Raw genomic sequence first — 19,452 nt, forward strand, 5'->3', positions numbered from 1 at the left:
AGTGATCTAAGAAAATGTTTGACAGGGTTCCTGCAAGGCTACTTCACATAGCTAATCTTCATTTTGGTTATATATGTATCTGCTTGAAAAGTGAGACAGCACTGTTTGTTGAAGAGTGATCAATTCATTTACAAGGGGTGGACAAATATGTAGAAACAGCAAAAACACAACTCATTACCATGCCTAATAAGGTGTAGGAAAACCGGCGGCATCCAAAATGTCTTCCAGTCACAGAATCAGTCATGGATCATGTGGGCTGTGTGAACAGGAGCCCTGTTCTCTTTGAACACTGTATCACCTTTGGTGAAAAGAAACTTTTTACCATGGGATGGTCACACAATACTCAGCAGTAATGTGAGCTTGCAGAGTAGCTGTGGGGCCCATGGAATAACATGATATGGTTGCTCAAATCATCACTGAACCCCCACCATAGTTGACTCTTGGGACATAAACTCAGCTAGAAGTTGAAAATAGTGTGCAACAAAAACCATCAAACAAAATCACTTTTATCTGTTGTTCAGTAATCCAGGCTTTATGGCTTTGGCACCATGTTTTCCTGTTATTGGCATTAGGAATTTGAATCACTGATGTGTGGTTTTGGAATTACAGTTCCCTCTGCAATTCCTAACTTATGGGATCCCCTGCCACGATAAATGAATGTGCCATTCAGTTCTGCAGTGACTTTTTTGGTTGTCGCCCTTTTAATTTTCGTTACAATCATTTTCAATGACTGCCTGTCATAATTACTTGGCACACTCTTTCCTCTGAATTGTGACTTTGTGTGATACTTTTCCTTTTCCCTGTATGCAGTACAAAATCTTCGATATGATGCCTCTTGCAACACCAAACAGTTCAGCTACCTTAATTATGATAGCACCCACCATACAAGCCCAACAATTTGTCCACTTTCTAAGTCACTTAGCTCCAACACAATGTACTCACCAGTACACAGAACACCGTTCTGACCACAACTGACACTTGTAACGTGTTTATGCCATTACAGAGATGATTTTAGTGGTGAAATACATCAGTTCAACCTTCAACCTTGGCTAGCATCTGCATTTATGTTCAAGCAATCGTTTCCCATGGTGTTTCCATATTGTTGTCCAACCCCTGTATTTCTGGTTGGCTAATCTTGCCAAAATTTATTTGGTCATTCCCCTTCGGGGTGCACTCAGCCTCGTGATGCCAATTGAGGAGCTACTCGGCCGATTAGTAGCGGCTTCAGTCAAGAGTACCATCTTACGACCGGGAGAGCGGTGTGCTGACCCACACCGCTTCTATCCACATCCTCCACCGAGCATGACACGGCGGTCGGATGGTCCCAGTAGGCCATTTGTGACCTGAAGACGGAGTGCTTATGATGTGTATGGTTTCAATAACTGGAACATTTGTGTATATATTAGTGATTTATAATGAAAAGATTTTTTCATTAACTGGTATCTTTGTGGCTTTAATCTGATTAACTAGGTCCATGTTATTTTTAATTGTTTATTTCTTGGTGTGTGTATAATTTTTGTTAAGCAATTTATTTAGTATTTTAGTAAGTGTGTACACTGGACTGTTTTTGTAATTTAGAATAGGTCTAATAGGAATCCTTTCTTTGTGTATTTTCGGTTGTGCTCTCAGATTAGATGCTAGTTGAGTCATTACTATTCAAATATTCATTTCAGTGCTAGAAAGTAGAAAATCACATTTCATAACTGCATGTTCAACAAATTTCTGGAATTTGTTAGCTGGTCTTTCTCTAATCCCACATTGGTAGTCTCTCTGAAAAATTATTTTGTTTCTGTAATATAGTTCTCTTTATGCGTAAGTGTAATTATACTGCCTTTGTCTGCTTTTATTGCTATAGAATAACGTGATTATAATTTATTATTGATGTTTTTTTAACTTAGTAAGTTCCTCATTATTATTTTTAAATTCTTAGTCTCCAGTAGTTGCTTATTGATAATACCTGTAATTTACCTGCTTATTTGGTTATGTGACTACTTAGCACATACAAAATTAAGAAAAAATTTACTGCAGACTCATTCAGATTGAATAATGGGAACAGTGCCAAAATGTGTATAGAGAAACTGAAGTGAACAGCCAAAGACATGTCAAAAATTTTACTGCTCTCACTGTGAAAACAAATAAGGATCAAGACAAAGATGCACCTAAGGTTAATTTAATGGTTGATGAAATGTGAAACAAGCAGAATTGTTGCATAAAGGACTAAACTACAATATACCTCCAACATTTAGTGACGCTAATATCAAATCCATAACTGACCATAGTAAAGGATCATTAGATGCCAAAATTACCAAAAATGGAACAGATGACCAAATAAGCAGCAAAATCGCAGGTCTCATCAGTATACTATAGGAGTTTAACAGCTCTAAAAATAATATTAATGAATTTACTAACTAAAAAAACTATAATCACATGATGCTGTAGCAATGAAAGCAGATAAAGACAACACAATTATACTTACATATAAAGAAGACTATATTATAAAAAGTAATAATTTTTCAGAGTGAATAAGTCTGAGTGATTAGAGATAGCCCCAATCAACAAATTTCAGACACTTATTAAACAAGTAATTAAGAAACGTGATTTTATACTTTCTAGCACAAAAATGAGTGGTTGTATAATTGTCAATCCCCAAGCATCTAAACTGAGAGCACAACGTAAATTACGAAAACAAGGGATTCCTATTAGACCTGTTCTAAATTACATAAATATTACAGTACTCTTACTTACTAAAATACTAAATAAATTGCTTAACCAGAAATATACATACACCAAGAAATAAACAATTAAAATAGTATGGACCTAATTAATCAGATTAAAGACATAAGAATGCCAGTTAATGGAAAATTCATCTGATTGGAAGTTACTAATCTGTATACCAATGTGCCAATTACTGAAACCATAAACATTGCAAGGAATAATCAGCTAAATTTTAGTGAGATTAGCTAACCAGAAATATATCAACTTATCAGTCTCCTAGAAAAAATGCTATCACACAATTATTTCACTTTTGAATCAAAGATATGCAAGGAAAAAGATGGGTTAGCTTTGGGAAATTGCGTTACATGAAATGTGGCAAACAATTTCTTAGAAACTAAGCTTTTCAGAGAAGGTAACTCGTTACCAACATTATGTTGATCATTCTTTCTTTCTCTTTAATGGAAATAATGACAAAATTAATTATTTTATTGTCTAATAAATAAAATGAATAATAGCTTCAAATTTATCTTCGAAAGGGAATCAGTAAAAAGTATAAACTTATTAAACATCAAAGTAAATAATTCTAATTATGTCTTTAAATTTCATATTTCATAAACCAACCACAAGTGACTGTAAAATGTCATGTCACCCATTAGCACATAAAATGGAATATTTTTATATTACAGTAGATCATGTCACTAGAGTTTGCTTTACCAAAGAAGACATAAAGACAGCATAGTGTACAATTACAACTGGACCCGCAGATCATGACTGCAGTCCTAACAAAGGTGATAAAATATACAGAAAGAAAATTAGCGTCAAAATTGCAAACAAAAATTAACAAATAACATTATCAGAAGGAGAAAGAAAGAAGAAACAAATATTCGTTGTGTTACCATATATGGAAAATATTTGACAATAATATGTAACACATTTCTTAATACTAGTGTTAAAATTAGCTATCACGCAGAGAATAAACTATGAATGAAGGTAAAACATAGAACAGACAAAGACAAAAAGCATTACTTAGGAATATATAATATTAAATTAACAACTGTGAGATGTTCTAGATCAGATAAACATGATGAAAATTTACTGCAGTATAATAAGAAAATGTAAATAAAAGTGAAAGCAACCTCTCCACATTTAGTGCGAATCTTCAACAAGATTGACAGTCTTTAGCAGACATAAACACTAATCTTTATATTCTTCATAGACTAGAAACAAGTTGAACATCTTAGAGGAAATAGAAATTTACACACAGTTGGCAAAGATATGAATAATGTTTTAAATAAAGAAACAGAATTTGGGAATAAAAGATATATTGAGAACTTCGACAAACCTCTTATTGGTCATAAATAATTCAGAGCAATAGACAGTCCTAAATTTTACATGCAATATAAATTGAATTTGTTCAAAAATATGAATTTAATAACAAACCTTATCTTTGATACATCGATGTTGTAACAACCATGCACAAATATTTCAAAACAAAAGTAGATCATATTTGAAAAATGACATTTAAGATCTTATAACATAAGTAAAAAGTTGTAATATGACCAAAAATTGTATGGTTATCTGTATAAAAATAGACATATATGTTGGTGATACCTTGATTGTATTTAGATACAACTTGAAACTGAGCCACTGTTCGAAACCATGTCCAGTGCTATAAACCATAAGAATACAATACAGTATAGTATACACATATATACTATACACAAAAAGACACATTTGGTGGATCTTATTACAACAGTATGCATTTCACGTAATTTCAATTGTTGTTCAAATCTGTTATACCATTCAACAAATTTCTGAATTCTGATGTCAAAAAAATCTTCCACCTTTGAAGGAACCCAGTCTATGTCTGAAATTATCACTTCTTCATCATCTTTGTTCCATTGACCACTAATTAACTCCTTTAAGTACTGAAACAATTGAAGATCACTGGGTGCAATATCTGGGCTGCAAGGTGGATGATCCAATTGTTCCCATCCAAAAGACATGAGTAGACCTTGTTTTTTGTGCCTCGCATTGCTGCAGAGCAACATCACATCGGAAAACAGTCAGCCATGTTGCGTGTTTTTTATGGCACGCCAGAATTTTCTTAGGTCATCTAATATGCATCATAATTGATTGTTGTGCCCTTCAGCGTAAATTTCACTAACAAATTCCCTAGCCTGTCCCGAAAGACATTTGTTGTGATCTTTCATGCTTAGGTTGTCTCTTTGGGTTTCACTCTGATTGGTGACGATGTGTGTCGCTATTTCATTGGCTGTTGCTTGGTCTCAGAAGTCACGTGAGACACTCAAGTTTCAGATCCTCTAAAGATGTGGGCCAAAAATTCATCTCTTTCCTGATGGGATCGCGTCAAAAATGATAAAGCACAGCTTCCCTTGTTTGTTTTGTGATCGTCAGAAAACAGGCTTGAAATCCGTCAAGAACATAATTTTGCTAACTCAGTTTCTAGAAATAATGTTTTATAGAACGAACCTTGAAATCTGTGGAAACTAAATAGGCAAATTCGAAATCGTGACTCACTAATCCTCTCGAATTTTGGTTTTCACATCAGAAAGCAAATCATCAGAAATAGGAAAAGGTCGACCTCATGCCCATTAATCCGCCTGTCCTTGAGTATTCTCACCGACTTTCCAACTTTACTGTCACTCACAACATTGTCACCGTAAACTTCACAAAATTGACGGTGAATTTGCGTTGGTGCTAAGTTTTTTCCACTAATGAATGGAACTACATATATTATCTCACAGTAAGCGAGCTACTCAGTGGTATTCGAAATTATAAATTTCTACATCTTAGCACACAGGCAGACGATACGGCTGACAGGACATCTAAACACGCGCAAAGCATTCTGGGAGCAATTGCATTTGCCCACTGCAACAGTGACATGTCAGACTCACTCTCATTCACAAATGGATCTTATTTAAAATATATCCCTCTTATTTTGCTGTAGTAAATCCTGGTCTGCATGTCGTTCTCCAATGGAAGCGTACTACTTTGAAGAAAATATTGTGGATGATATACAAAGAGCAGTGTTGTGTTCGCAGAAGGATTTACAATGCGGTTCTGCTTGGCCCACAAGACAATCAGGGGGTTTTGCTGCTCTACATGCTAGTGACATGAAAAAAAACCTAATATCGTGAGCACTTTACTGTTACCTACCAACATCGAATATTGGAAATTAATACTGGTATGAATCTAAAAGTAAGAGTTCATTAATTTTAGGGTTTACACAACTTAGAATTCTGATTTGAATGTCATTGTAAATATACTGAATTCCTTTGTTGCAGCTGTCAGTGATGAATGGACGACCCATTTCTCTAAGCCTCAATTCTCTTGATGGGAAGTAGACTTGGATAAGTGAGAGTTCGTATTAGCGCCACTAGCATCGAAATATGAACTGAAGTTGCAATTGCAAATGTCCATCTCATCACTTTCAGTCACATGATATAGCATGCCAGTCAAATACTCCTTATCGTTACTATGTTTCAGTATTCGTTAACTTTGGTTATTTACTATGATTATGTACTTTATACATTTCCAGTACAGTGATAATGCATCGCATATTCTGCACCCTTGATACTACAGCATTTTTGTCCCTGTATTTTATTCATTGTTGTGACTTATCCCTTGTAGAGCTGTTGCTCTCTCATTGTGTGCCTTCCCGGTGTGGCTCAATTGTTTTGCTGTTTAGCAGAAAACTGAAATAACTGATGTGGGCGAAAGACAGCAGCTGAAGCCTTCCAGTGGGAAATTTGAGGAAAAGCATTTTGAGCCACCAGACCTATGTATACACCTTTATTCCCAACTGGTTTCAGTCTTAGCAACCATCATCATGGAGCAGAAGCTGTACATCGATGGATCAAAAATACATTACATTCAAACAAGATACAGCTGCATGTCCAGTGCTATAAACCATAAGAATACAATACAGTATAGTATACACATATATACTATACACTATTGTGTTTTGTGATTCAAACTGTTTTTAAGATTACTGCGTTTATGCATGCTATTAAGGAGCAAGTTTATAGTATACTTGCAGCTGCATCCTGTTTCAATTTAATTAATTTCTAATTCATCAGTGTACAAATTCTCCTGTGTTGATGGTTCTAAAACTGAAACTGGGTTAGAATAAATGTGATATATACAGCTGGTGGGTCAAAATGCTTTTTTAAAAAGTTATAGTTCCAGTGAGCAACTGACCTTCAAAGACTACAGGAATATAACTTCAAAGACAAATCACTTGATCTCCCAGGTTAGCAGTTCTGCATAGACTAATGAACTGACCACGAAATCATTTTACAAACAAAATCAATTGTTAACCTTATAAACAATTCAGCTATACATCAGAAATGTGACGCTCGTCCCATTGAGATCATTTTTTTGAGTCCATGGAATGTAAGTAACCCTTATAAACCTAGCATAATATCCTTTGTAATTGACGAAGTCTCTAGATACAAAATGAATGGAACAAGAACGAAGCTACCGTGTCAAAAGATAACACCACAATACTTTATTGTGTAAATATCTCTGGAAAATATGAATTTGGAACTGGTTTCATAGCGAACTGCAGTATGATCCCCACTGTTAACAAACTGCAGGCAAGAAATGAGAGAATTGGCCAGCTCATAACTGAATGTAGATATCTACAATTATCATCAATGTATGTGTACCTATAGAAGCAAAACAAGACGAAACTAAATACTAATTTGATGAAAGGCATCAAGATCCTTATGGCACTTTTCCTAAGTATTAAGATGCTTATTGGTGATTTAAATGCAAAAAAAGGACACAAATTTTGTTTTATAACAGCAGTTTGGAAACATAGTTTATGTAAATATAAAAAATAATGCAATCGAAGTGCTAGACTTTGTTACAAGGAATACTGTAATTATATATAATTAATTCCCTACACAAATATACACGATCTTACATGGGTCTCTGCAGATAGCATTACACAAAGTCAAATTGATCATATACTCCAGAGAAATCAACAAAACAAGCATAGCTTTTGTCAGGAGTGGACTGTCACTCAAACTTCTTCTTAACTAAAATGTTCATGTGTCATTATGTAAAAGGCAGTGGCAGAACGTGCACACACACACACCCAAATACATTAAAACTCACAGACCTCATATTATGTCAGGAATTCGTAGAGGATTTTGTTAATAAAGGCAGCAGAAATTGCTCTGCAAATAGCTCTTCAGTTACTGCAATTGGAAATGAATAGAAATACTTAAACGATACAACAAGAGATAACTCAAAGAAAATTTTAAGATTTAAGAATTGTAACTGAAGTAGATGGTTTGGTGGTAATTTACTGAAGATATTACTGGCAGAAAGATAACAGGCATAAAATTTCTACAAAATCTGGATGATGTGAACAAATCCTTATTAAACAAAAACAGGCTTGTCACTCTATAACAAGAAAGAAAAAGGTAGAACCAACCAACGAAAATCTGAACAAAAGAGTAAACTTTCACGGTATGGTTTACGTCATCTTCAAGCGTCTTCCACTTCAGTTCTTTCAGCACCTCCGTGACGCTCTCCAGTGGGTCAAACAAATATGAGACCATTCGTACTACCCTTCTTTGTATAGTTTCAATATCTCCTGTTAATCCTATTTGGTAGTACAGTATTCTACCAATGAGCCGAATTCTGCCACCTATTTTACCAACGACTGATCTTATATCGTCGTTCCATTTCATATACCTACTAATAGCTACACCCAAGTATTTGTATGAGTTTAGTGTTCCGAACTGTGATTCATTGATATTGTAGTTATAGGATAATACCTTATTCGTTTTGTGAAAGGAAAAATTTTGATTCCTGAACATTTAAAGCAAATTGCCAATCTTTGCACCACTTCGGATTCTTGTCAAGATCTGACTGAACATTTGTGCAGTTTTTTCCAAGCAGTACTTCATTACAGATAACTACATTATCTGTGAAAAATTACTGTTACTATTAACATTATCTGCAAGGTCAATAATAAACGTGAACAGCAAAAGTCCAAAAGCACTTCCCTGGGGCACGCCTGAAATTAATATCGAAGATAACATGCTGCGTCCTCCCTACCAAGAAACCCTTAATCCAGTCACAAATATCACTAGTAAGTACACATATTCCTTTTCTTAATGTGCAATCATTCTTCTCTCCTCTCTTTCTCTTCCTTTTTTTCACGTTTTCACTTTTCTTTCCCTCCTACCTATTTTACTTTTCTTCGTAAAAAGCATAATGATAAAGCATAGAAAGACAGCTTAAATTTTATTCAAATGTTATTGTTGTTGTGGTCTTCATTCCAAAGATTGGTTTGATGCATCTCTACATGCTACTCTATCCTGTGCAAGCCTCTTCATGTCCGAGTAGCTACTTAATCTACATCCTTCTGAATCTACTTACTGTATTCATCTCTTGTTCTCCCTCTACGATTTTTACATCTCACGCTTCCCTCCAGTACTAAATTGTTGCTCCCTTGATGCCTCAGAATGTGTCCTACCAATCGTTCCCATCTTCTAGTCAGGTTGTGTCCCAAATTTCTTTTCTCCCCCGTTCTATTCAGTACGTCCTCATTAGTTACGTGATCTACCCACCTAATACTTAGCATTCTTCTGTAACACCACATTTCAGAAGCTTCTATTCTCTTCTTGTCTAAATTGTTTATCGTCCATGTTTCACTTCCATACATACCTACACTCAGTACAAATAGTTTCAGAAGAGACTTCCTGCCACTTAAATCTATACTCTTCAGAAACACTTTTGTTGCCATTGGCAGTCTACGTTTTATATCCTCTCTACTTCGATCATCATCAGTTAGTTTGCTGCCCGAATAGCAAAACTCATCTACTACTTTAAGTGTTCATTTCCTAATCTAATTCCCTCAGCTTTACCTTATTTAATTCGACTACATTCCATTATCCTCGGTATGCTTTTGTTGATGTTCGTCTTATATGTTCCTTTCAGGACATTGTCCATTCCGTTAAAGTGCTCTTCCAAGTCCCGTGCTGTGTCTGACAGAATTAAATTATCATCAGCGAACCTCAAGGTTTTTATTTCTTCTTCCTGGACTTTTATTCCTACTCCAAATTTTATTTTTGTTTCCTTTACTGCGTGCTCAACAAACATCGGGGATAGATTACAACCCTGCCTCACTCGCATTTCGATCACTTCTTTCATTTCAGGCCCCTCGTCTCTTATAATTGCCATCTGGTTTCTGCGTAAATTGTAAATAGCCTTTCGCTCCCTGTATTTTACTCCCGCCACCTTCGGAATTTGAAAGAGAGTATTCCAGTCAACACTATCAAAAGCTTTCTCTAAGTCTACAAATGCTGTTAACGAAGATTTGCCTTTCCTTAACCTATCTTCTGTGAGAAGTCGTAGGGTCAGTATGGCCTCGCGTGTTCCTACATTTCTCCGCAATCCAAATTGATCTTCTCTAGGTAGGCTTCTACCACTTTTTCCATTCTTCTGCAAAGTATTCGTATTAGTATTTTGCAATCGTGAATTATTTAACTGATAGTTCGGTAATTTTCACACCTGTCAGCACTTGCTTTCTTTGGAACTGGAATTATTATATTTTTCTTGAAGTCTGAGGGTATTTCGCCTGTCTCATACATGTAGTTACCAGATGGAAGAGTTTTGTCATGGATGGCTCTCCCAAAGCTCTGTGTGTGTGTGTCTGAGTGTGTGTGTGCGTGTGTGTGTGAATTCCTAAGGGACCAAACTGCTGAGGTCATCGGTCCCTAAACTTACACACTACTTAAACTAATTTATGCTAAGAACAACACACGCACTCATGCCCGAGGGAGGACTCGAACCTCCGGTGGGAAGGGCCACGCCATCTGTGACATGGCGCCTCAAACCGCGCGGTCACTCCGCGCAGATCTGACAAGACTGTCAATAGTTCTAAGAGAATAGTGTCTACTCCCGGGGGCTTCTTTCAACTTAAGACTTTGAATGCTGTGTCAAATTATTTATGAAGTATCATATCTTCCATCTCTTCTTTATCTACATCTTCTTCCATTTCCATAATACAAGTACATATAGACCTCTATATACTCCTTCCACTTTTCTGCTTTCCCATCTTTACCTAGGGCTGGTTTTCCGTCTGACCTCTTGATATTCATACAGGTGGTTCTCTTTTCTCAAAAGGACTCTTTCATTCTCCTGTTGGCGGCATCTATCTTTCCACTAGCGATATATGCTTCCAAATGTCCTATAGCCATTCCTGCTCAGTCATATTGCACTTCCTGTCAGTTTCATTTTTAGCCGTTTGTATTCTCTTTCGCTTGCTCCATTTACTGCATTTTCATATTTTCTACTTTCATCAGTTAACTTCAATATGTTCTGTGTTATATAAGGACTTCTACCAGACTTTGTCATTTTACTTATTTGGTTCTCTGCTGCCTTCACTATTTCATCTCTCAAAGCTACTGATTCTTCTTCTACTGTGTCCCCTTCCCCTGTTCTTGTCAATCATTCCCCAATGCTCCCTGTGAAGTTCTCTAAAATCTCTGGTTCTTTCAGTTTAACCAGGTTCCATCTCCTTAAATTCCTACGTTTCTGCAGTTTCTTCAGCTTCAGTCTACTGTTCTTAGCCAATAAGTTGTGGTCAGAGTCCGCACCTGCCCCTGGAAATGTCTTAAAATTTAAAATCTGGTCCAGAAATCTTTGTCTTACCATTATATAATGAATGTGAAACCTTCCGGTGTCTCTAGATATCTTCCATGTATACAACCTTTTTTCATGATTCTTAAACCAAGTGTTAGCTATGATTAAATTGTTCTCTGTAAAAATTCTACCAGGCGGCTCCTTCTTTCACTTCTTTCCCCCAGTCCATATTCGCCTACCATTTTCCCTTCTCTTCCTTTTCCTGCTATCAAATTCCATTGCCCTATCACAGTTAAATGTTCGTATCCTTAATAATCCGAATAGCTTCTTTTATTTCTTCATACATTTATTCATTCTCTTCATCATCTGCGGAGCTAGTTGGCATATAAACTTGTACTACTGTTGTGAGTGTGCGCTTCGTGTCTGTCTTGGCTATGATAATGCGTTCACTATGATGTTGACAGTAGCTTACCCATATTCCTATTTTTTTATTCATTATTAAACCTACTCGCGCATTACCTCCATTTGATTTTGCATTTATAGCCCTGTATTCACCTGACCAGAAGTCCTGTTACTCCTGGCACCGAACTTCACTAACACCCACTATATCTAACTTTAACCTGTCCACTTCCGTTTTTAAATTTTCTAACCTACCTGCCCGATTAATGGATCTGACATTACACGCTCTGATCCGTAGAAAGTCAGTTTCGTTTCTCCTGATAACGATATCTTCCTGAGTAGTCCCCGCCGGGATATCCGAATTGGGGACTATTTTACCTCCGGAATATTTTCCCAAGAGGATGACATCGCCATTCAACCGTACAGCAGAGACGCATACCCTCAGGAAAAATTTCGGCTGTAGTTTGCCCTTGCTTTCAGTCTTTCGCAGTAACACCACAGCAAGGCCGTTTTGGTTGATGTTACCGGGTCAGATCAGTTAATCATCCAGACTGTTGACCCTGCAACTACTGAAAAGGCTGTTGCCCCTCTTCAGGAACCACACGTTTGTCTGGCCTCTCAGCTGTTACCCCCATATTGTGGTTGCACCTACAGTACGGCTATCTGTATAGCTGAGGCACCAACGGCAAGGTCTGTGGTTCATTACAGTATGTGTTGTATAGTATACTGTTTAATGTCTATTTTAGAACCAAGATAACAAATGGCTCTGAGCACTATGGGACTTAACAGCTGTGGTCATCAGTCCCCTAAAACTTAGAACTACTTAAACCTAACTAACCTAAGGACATCACACACATCCATGCCCGAGGCAGGATTCGAACCTGCGACCGTAGCAGTCGCGCGGTTCCGGACTGTGCGCCTAGAACCGCGATACCACCGCGGCCGGCACCAAGATAACATATTGTAACTGAACTGAAAATAAATAAATTTTAGTTATATATTAAATTAACTCATTATGTGCATAGGATTCATGTTTCAGGAGCGTAAGAGAAATATATGTTTTTGCAACACGATGTGATAAAAATAGATGAAGAATACAGGGTGATTTTGTCCACCGTGTAGAAACTTTAGGGATTGATCGATGACAGAATACGGAATTTATGTCCGAAATGCAGGATTTCTATGCTAGTGACCACTTATTCAATCATACTTTGTTACAGAGACTGCGGTCTAATACGCGTGTACCATGCAGCCACAGTTACAGCATGCATGGTTTCCTCCTAGAAGGTGGTACCGTTCCTCATATCCACGCCCTAGCGCCCTCTCCTGCCATAGTAACTGGTAATGTTGTGTGCCATTCACTTCTGTTGCTGACTCACCTTGTAGTGGATCTGATACAGCGTTGCACACAATGGTTCCGTATTCCAATCGAGAGCTTGCCGACATGGTGTTTAATTATGGAAAAGCAAATAACAAATGGCGGCGGGCAGCAAGGTTGTATCGGGAGACCTATCCCCGGCGACAATAACCACAGCATTCAATGTTTGCAACAGTGTTTCACCGTTTGTCTGAGACAGGGTCGTTTCAGGAAGCAGGAAATCATGAAGGACGTACACGTAGTTCGGACACCAGACTTGGAGGAAAATGTGATTAACACTGTGGAAGGCGACCGCCGTGTCAGTACCAGGCAGCTGGCCCGCCAGTAAAGCGTAAGCCAGATGATCGTTTGGAACATTCTCCAAAGAAATTGTTATTGCCGTTATCACTTACAGCGTGTACAGGGCTTACTAGCGACAGATCTTCCACATCGGGAGCAGTTTTGCCACTGGTTTCTTCACCAGGCAACCACGATTCCGGGATTTGTGTCATACATCCTATTCACAAATGAGGCCACCTTTACGGGCAGTGGTATCTTCAGCTTTCATAACAGTCATCGGTGGGATAGAATGCAGAATCTTCATGGCACGGTGACAGCGAATCATCAGCATCGGTGCAGCCGGAATGTGTGGGCCGGGATAATTGGCGACCGTATTTTGCGAACAGTCTTCCTTCCACGTCACCTAACAGGCCAGAACTACCGGCGTTTCTTGTGGGTGACTTTGCCTCCCCTGCTGGAAGAAGTGCCATTGATGATTCGAAAAATTATGTGGCTGCTACATGATGGTGCTCCAGCCCACTTGGCCGTTAACATCCGGACGCATCTCAATCGTATCTTCCCTGCTCTATGGCGCGGACGAGGGGGTCCAGTTGCATGGCCTGCTCCTTTAGCGGGTCTCAACCCGTGCGATTTCTGGTTATGGGGTCATCTCACAAGTATCGTGTGCGCGTAGCCTCTTCCAGGTGTGGAGACACTGGAACAGCGTATTCATGCTGCCTTGCACACTGTTGGATGCATCCCGACCGATGCGAACGTGTAAGACAGAACATGATACGGCGGGTACACGCATGCACATGGAACCATTTTCAGCACATACTGCAACCGTGGCTGCATGGTACAGCGCATATCAGACCACAGTCTCTGTAACAATGTCTGATTGAACGAACGGTCTCTACATTTTCGGACATAATTTTATTAGACCTTTTTTGTTCCGTATCCTCTCATCGATCAATCCCTAGAGTTTGTACACGGTAGAAAATATCACCCTGTATAATAGACCGTTACTCTACAACACAATAACTAAACGTTGACTAGTGCATCATGTTCTGTAAGGACAAGAGATATTTATCCTTCAAACGCTCATCGAGCCACTTAAATTCATGCACATAAATAAAATAGTTAATGAAGTCGCCCTGTATATACGCTTTCATTAAATGCGCTGATGTGCAGTTATTTCTTTGCCCTAACACACCGCACGAGTAGCCGAATTCTGGTTTATGACCAGACTGACAGATGTTAAGGTTGCTAGGTAACGGAAAATCACTTCGTAGACTCCAAATAGAACATTAGTCCTAGTCGTTATTTGGGCACCCGCAACAAACTTCCCGGTCTACTGAAAGTATTAGGCGCTATTTCCTGTCATTTTAATGTACCACACTCAACAGCGTAATGCAGCTAAATAACGTTAATTCCGTAGTTCATACAATCCATCATGCATTTGCAATTTCTAAACACATCTGAGGAATGACTACATGACATTTCTGTCGTTACCATGTGGTAAAGTTACTTCCTGTTGCCGTTACAGAATGTGCCACAGGGTATTACTTGGAACACGTGTAATGGAATGACGCGTGTCATTGATCTGTTCGTAACCATCCAAACAAAACCGGTCACAGATTCAGTTCGCCTCCCGTTTCGTAACGCGACCTCCTATTCAGTAACGACTAATACTGATTAAGTAACGAAAACTTAAGTTTTTCCAGTATCATCCCAGTAAATCGATACCTGACATCTGCTTTATCTACAGTGGAGTGTACTAGGTTGATATTTTATCGAGATCCTATTGGAAGTTAGTAAAATTGTTTTCCAATATCAATTCCTCATGACTAACCACATCATCTTCGAAAAGCCTGAGACTGCAAACAATACTGTCCACTAAGTCATTAACACATATTACAAACATAAATGGACCTATCATACTTTTCTGAAGGACATCCGGAACTTCTTCTGTCTCTTTGAACGTTGCACCACCGACGTAATGTGCTAGTTTCTTCCTGTCAATAAATTTTCAGTCCAAACAGTATTATGACTCAATATTCTGACGGTAATTAGAAATATTTAGCTAGTATGTTACATGACAAAATGTGTTTTCCGAATACATTCGATATCGTCGGTAATGCATTGCGAATTGATCAGATCCAAGCAAATCGTAATAACAGTAAATGGTTGTTACACAAATCTTGCAATGGCGACAGCAAATGGAGGCAATTATAACGCGATGGCTGATTTACAGAGAGGCCTATTATTCTTTAGTAACATTGTAAGTGAAAGGCAATGGGTGGCTGAAACATTATGTCTGGAGCACCCTTTGACAAAGAGCTCTACTTAGCCAAGATGTATATGAAGATTCAGCCACAGTCTAAAGTTTTCGCTTTCCTCGTACGAGCTAGGGACAGAGGTAGCAACAGTCACTGCAACATGAGAAGTATAATCGAAACAATTTTCCACCAAATCACACTCCAACGAACGAATTTCATAGGTGGTATAATATAACAGTATAATATAACAGTAGGTTCTATTCAGCCAATACGTATTGTATATTTAACAATCATACCATTGTACAAATACCCTTGCGACACTAAACGTATATGCGAATGTGTTCCATATTCACAGAGGAATCATAGGGAAATATGGAAATTTGTGTTACGTTCTTATGGGACCAAACTACTGAGGTCATCGGTCCCTAGTCTTACTACTTAAATTAACTTACGCTAAGGACAACACACACACCCATGCCCAATGGAGGACTCGAACTTCCAACGGGGGCAGCTGTGCGAACCGTGGCAAGGCGCCCTTAGACCGCGCGGCTAGATCATAGGGTAAAGAAGTGGTTTATGCAATTCAATTAATTTTAGTTTTACCACATACCCGCCGGATAAATATGAACTTGTGCTGACGAGCATATTGTGCGCGCTTACTTAGTGGATGATGAAGACTGTGACTGGAAAATGGGTTTGACTGACCTAAAAAAAATTATATGCATGCGACCCGTACTCCGTTAAGCGAGTAGCAACTTCCGGAGTATAATTCACGCCTGACCTATTCAGAGAGACCTATCAGTTCCAAATGTGATAGCAAAGGGCAAAAAACCTGCGTACTGAATCGTCACATTTTCGACGGAGCCTCTATTTTATGCTTCCAGTAGGTCCCAAATCAAAGGATCGCTGTCAGTTCTCGGAAGGATGCTAAAAATCGGGAGCTGTGGTTCTACCTCGCTAGAGAAATTAGCCATTTTCACCACTTGGGCCAGGCGTTGAATGGAGGCCGTAATGATTACCTGAGAACCAAAGTCAAAATCATCATTGATGCTGACATTAATGAATTTCTGCTGACTGCACTCAGTGTGTTCGACAGCTGCCAACGTCGTCCACTACTCATCTCGGGTGAGAAATCTCAGCAGGCGTAAAAAGTTGGTATTTTTCTTCCTTCCCAGTCTGACTGCTATTTTTCATAGGAGTTACATTTGAGCAGTTCCTTCCTTTGTGGAAGTACAGATCTTTCTGGAATATCGGCCATAGTCATAACTATGGAGCCACTCGTGACGGGTCATTCGTCTTATCAAGTCAACCCCCTAACGCCAAGCTAGTAATAATTAAAAGAAACTAACTGTTTGTGCAAAAAAGTACTGTTGCTAATGTATTGCAATGCTTGTCAGACGTAACAATTAAAAACCAAGTGGAGACAACAGACGAAATAATACAGCATAGTTAACCAAATAGAATTTGCCTTATCGAGTGGTTATAGCAAACTACCGCCCAGAAAAGCTACGATATAAATGCTAAACCGCCTTAGTAGTTTCTCAGGAACAGTATTTTTCAACCTAAACGTGTCATGTTTATAAAAAGAAACATCTTACCAAGGTGATGTAGAGATTACCACTACAACTTCAAAAACATATTTGAGTTTGTGATTCTAGTTATCTTCTGAAGCTGAAGTAGCAAAAACAATGAACTAACGTCGTAACAAGAAACTCGCCAGATTAGAAGCTCAGCTGATACACTCACAACAATATTCCATACAACCAGTAAACAAAAAATGCTAAGCTTATGCAACCAACAACGCTGAGATGCAATGAACAAATCAAAAATTTCCCTACCACTCCCTTAAAAAAGAACACAAACTTTAAAACCACGGGGATGTTTAGAACCAATAATTCATGGGTGATATGACTGCCGACATTAGGAAAATTACGCAACATGGCATCATGTACCATCCTTACACAATATATGTATATATAGTAACGTTGCAAATTAACTTGTTACTCGCTACAGCAGAAAAAGAAGAAAAACAGTATAACAACTAACATTTAAAATTAAAGAAACACCAAATGACGGCTTTTTGCTGGAGAGTGATAAGCGCTATGCAGTAGTGGCAACGCAGGCCAGTAAATAGGCATCAAAATTTAGAAGGTTATTACAAGGATGCCAATCGTAGACATATTGTATTAAAAAGGACGACAAATTAACGATTTCAGCAACTACCAGAAAGTTTTACATTCCTCACGTTTACGAGCATATATACCGCAAGTTTTAATCAGAAAAACAGAACATAAAACGACCTTAGTAGATCATTTATCGACAATGGCGTGCGCTATGGTGGTATCACTACCCACATTGAAAATGGCCACAATGGGTTCATACAAACCCTCTAAGAATACGATGCTTTCATTCTCATATACTTTAATTTTGAAAATTACGGCGCTCTAGCAAAAAATAATGGCATTTCTTAATTCAATTAAACTAATTCAGATAGAGAGAAGATAGCACCATTAATGATACGATTTCAAGCATGTCAGATTTATTTTGTCGTCTGTGATTTTTTCCACGCTTCGTTTTTGACAAACAATGAAATGCAGTCTTAGTAAACTTCGTTTACGTCTTGCGATCATCGTACTTATGTGAATAGTAATAGCGTTGGATTATAAACAGAAGATGAAGTGGCAGCCCAGTCACACTCTCAGTTAAATACGGCAGTGTAACAACTGGAATTACGGGAATGTGATTGGTCCATTAAGCGTTTCGTTCTAGGATAGTTCTTCTCATGACAACTGTTACGAAAGATTAGTGAAAAAAGCTTCAGATAGAGTCCAATGACGAAACTCCAGCGATTACTGGAAGAGCGCCGTGCCCCAGAGTCACGTGTCTGCTGCGGCCATTGCCTTATTTCGCAGAGATCACGTGCCAAGTGGAGCTCTTTCTACCGCGCAGTCTCGTTTCCCTCAGAGTCGACCCACCGGAGAGCCAGCGGCTTGGCGGTTTGGTGAATCCAACCCTTCTTGTACGATAGTGACTATTTCACAGTCAGTACTGGTCACACGCATCAGAGTCTACGAGAATTTCCAGCAAGTTGCTGGATGAATATTCCCTGACCCGATCCCCCATAAGGATTGTTTTAGCTTTTGCGAATGTGCGAAGTACGCAGCGAGATGTTAACAGGCTAAAAGTATAGCGCATTGGATTGCATCCAAAAAATATTCTACATTGAAATCAACGCCAGCTATGATGGAAGAAAATAAATGGAAAAAATGGTGGACCCGATAGGTATTTCTGTGCTATGTATAAAAGTATATCGGCTTCCGAAGTTAAGCTGCTCTATCACTGTCAGTAATTCAACTCGTTAGTCAAAAAATTGTGTATTACTGAAATAAAATAGACGGCGAACTTTAGAATGTGCGTCGAACTTACCGTTAGCCATCATTTTGAGAACGGTGATGACAGATATAGCGTGCACCATGGTGGGTAGATAGTGTTTCCTTCTCATTTTGGGCGGTGTACTGCAGCGGGACTCATGCGTTCATGTTGGAACTGAGGCACGAACTGGCCGCTGGTCGCCCCGCCAGCCACACACCCTCGCCAGTCCGCCAGCGGCCTTGGCGCGCCGGAAGCGCTCTTTTGTGCGCCCGTTTCCTGGCGCAGGGGTCACTGTATGGAACGGCTAATTGTGTGCTGTGAAATCAAAACTGTTATCTCCGTTCTTGCAAGAATTCGAGTTTCAGCTGTGATCCCGTTTCCGTTCAGAGCAGCTTTGTCCGTCTAACTGGACCACACGCC

At 38.7% G+C, this 19,452-nt stretch overlaps 1 protein-coding gene across 1 annotated transcript in view; it reads right to left on the minus strand.

Moving 5' to 3' along the window:
- LOC126183586 (uncharacterized) overlaps positions 1–19,219 on the minus strand; it is a 151,626-nt gene extending 132,407 nt beyond the window's left edge. The window contains exon 1 of the mRNA XM_049925684.1: positions 19,087–19,219. Coding sequence (XP_049781641.1) covers positions 19,087–19,162 — 76 coding nt within the window. The 5' untranslated portion in view covers positions 19,163–19,219. The remainder of the gene's footprint in view (positions 1–19,086) is intronic.
- Between the last annotated feature and the right edge of the window lie 233 nt (positions 19,220–19,452).

This window comes from Schistocerca cancellata, chromosome 4 (genome assembly GCF_023864275.1).
Source record: "Schistocerca cancellata isolate TAMUIC-IGC-003103 chromosome 4, iqSchCanc2.1, whole genome shotgun sequence".
NCBI lineage: Eukaryota > Metazoa > Arthropoda > Insecta > Orthoptera > Acrididae > Schistocerca > Schistocerca cancellata.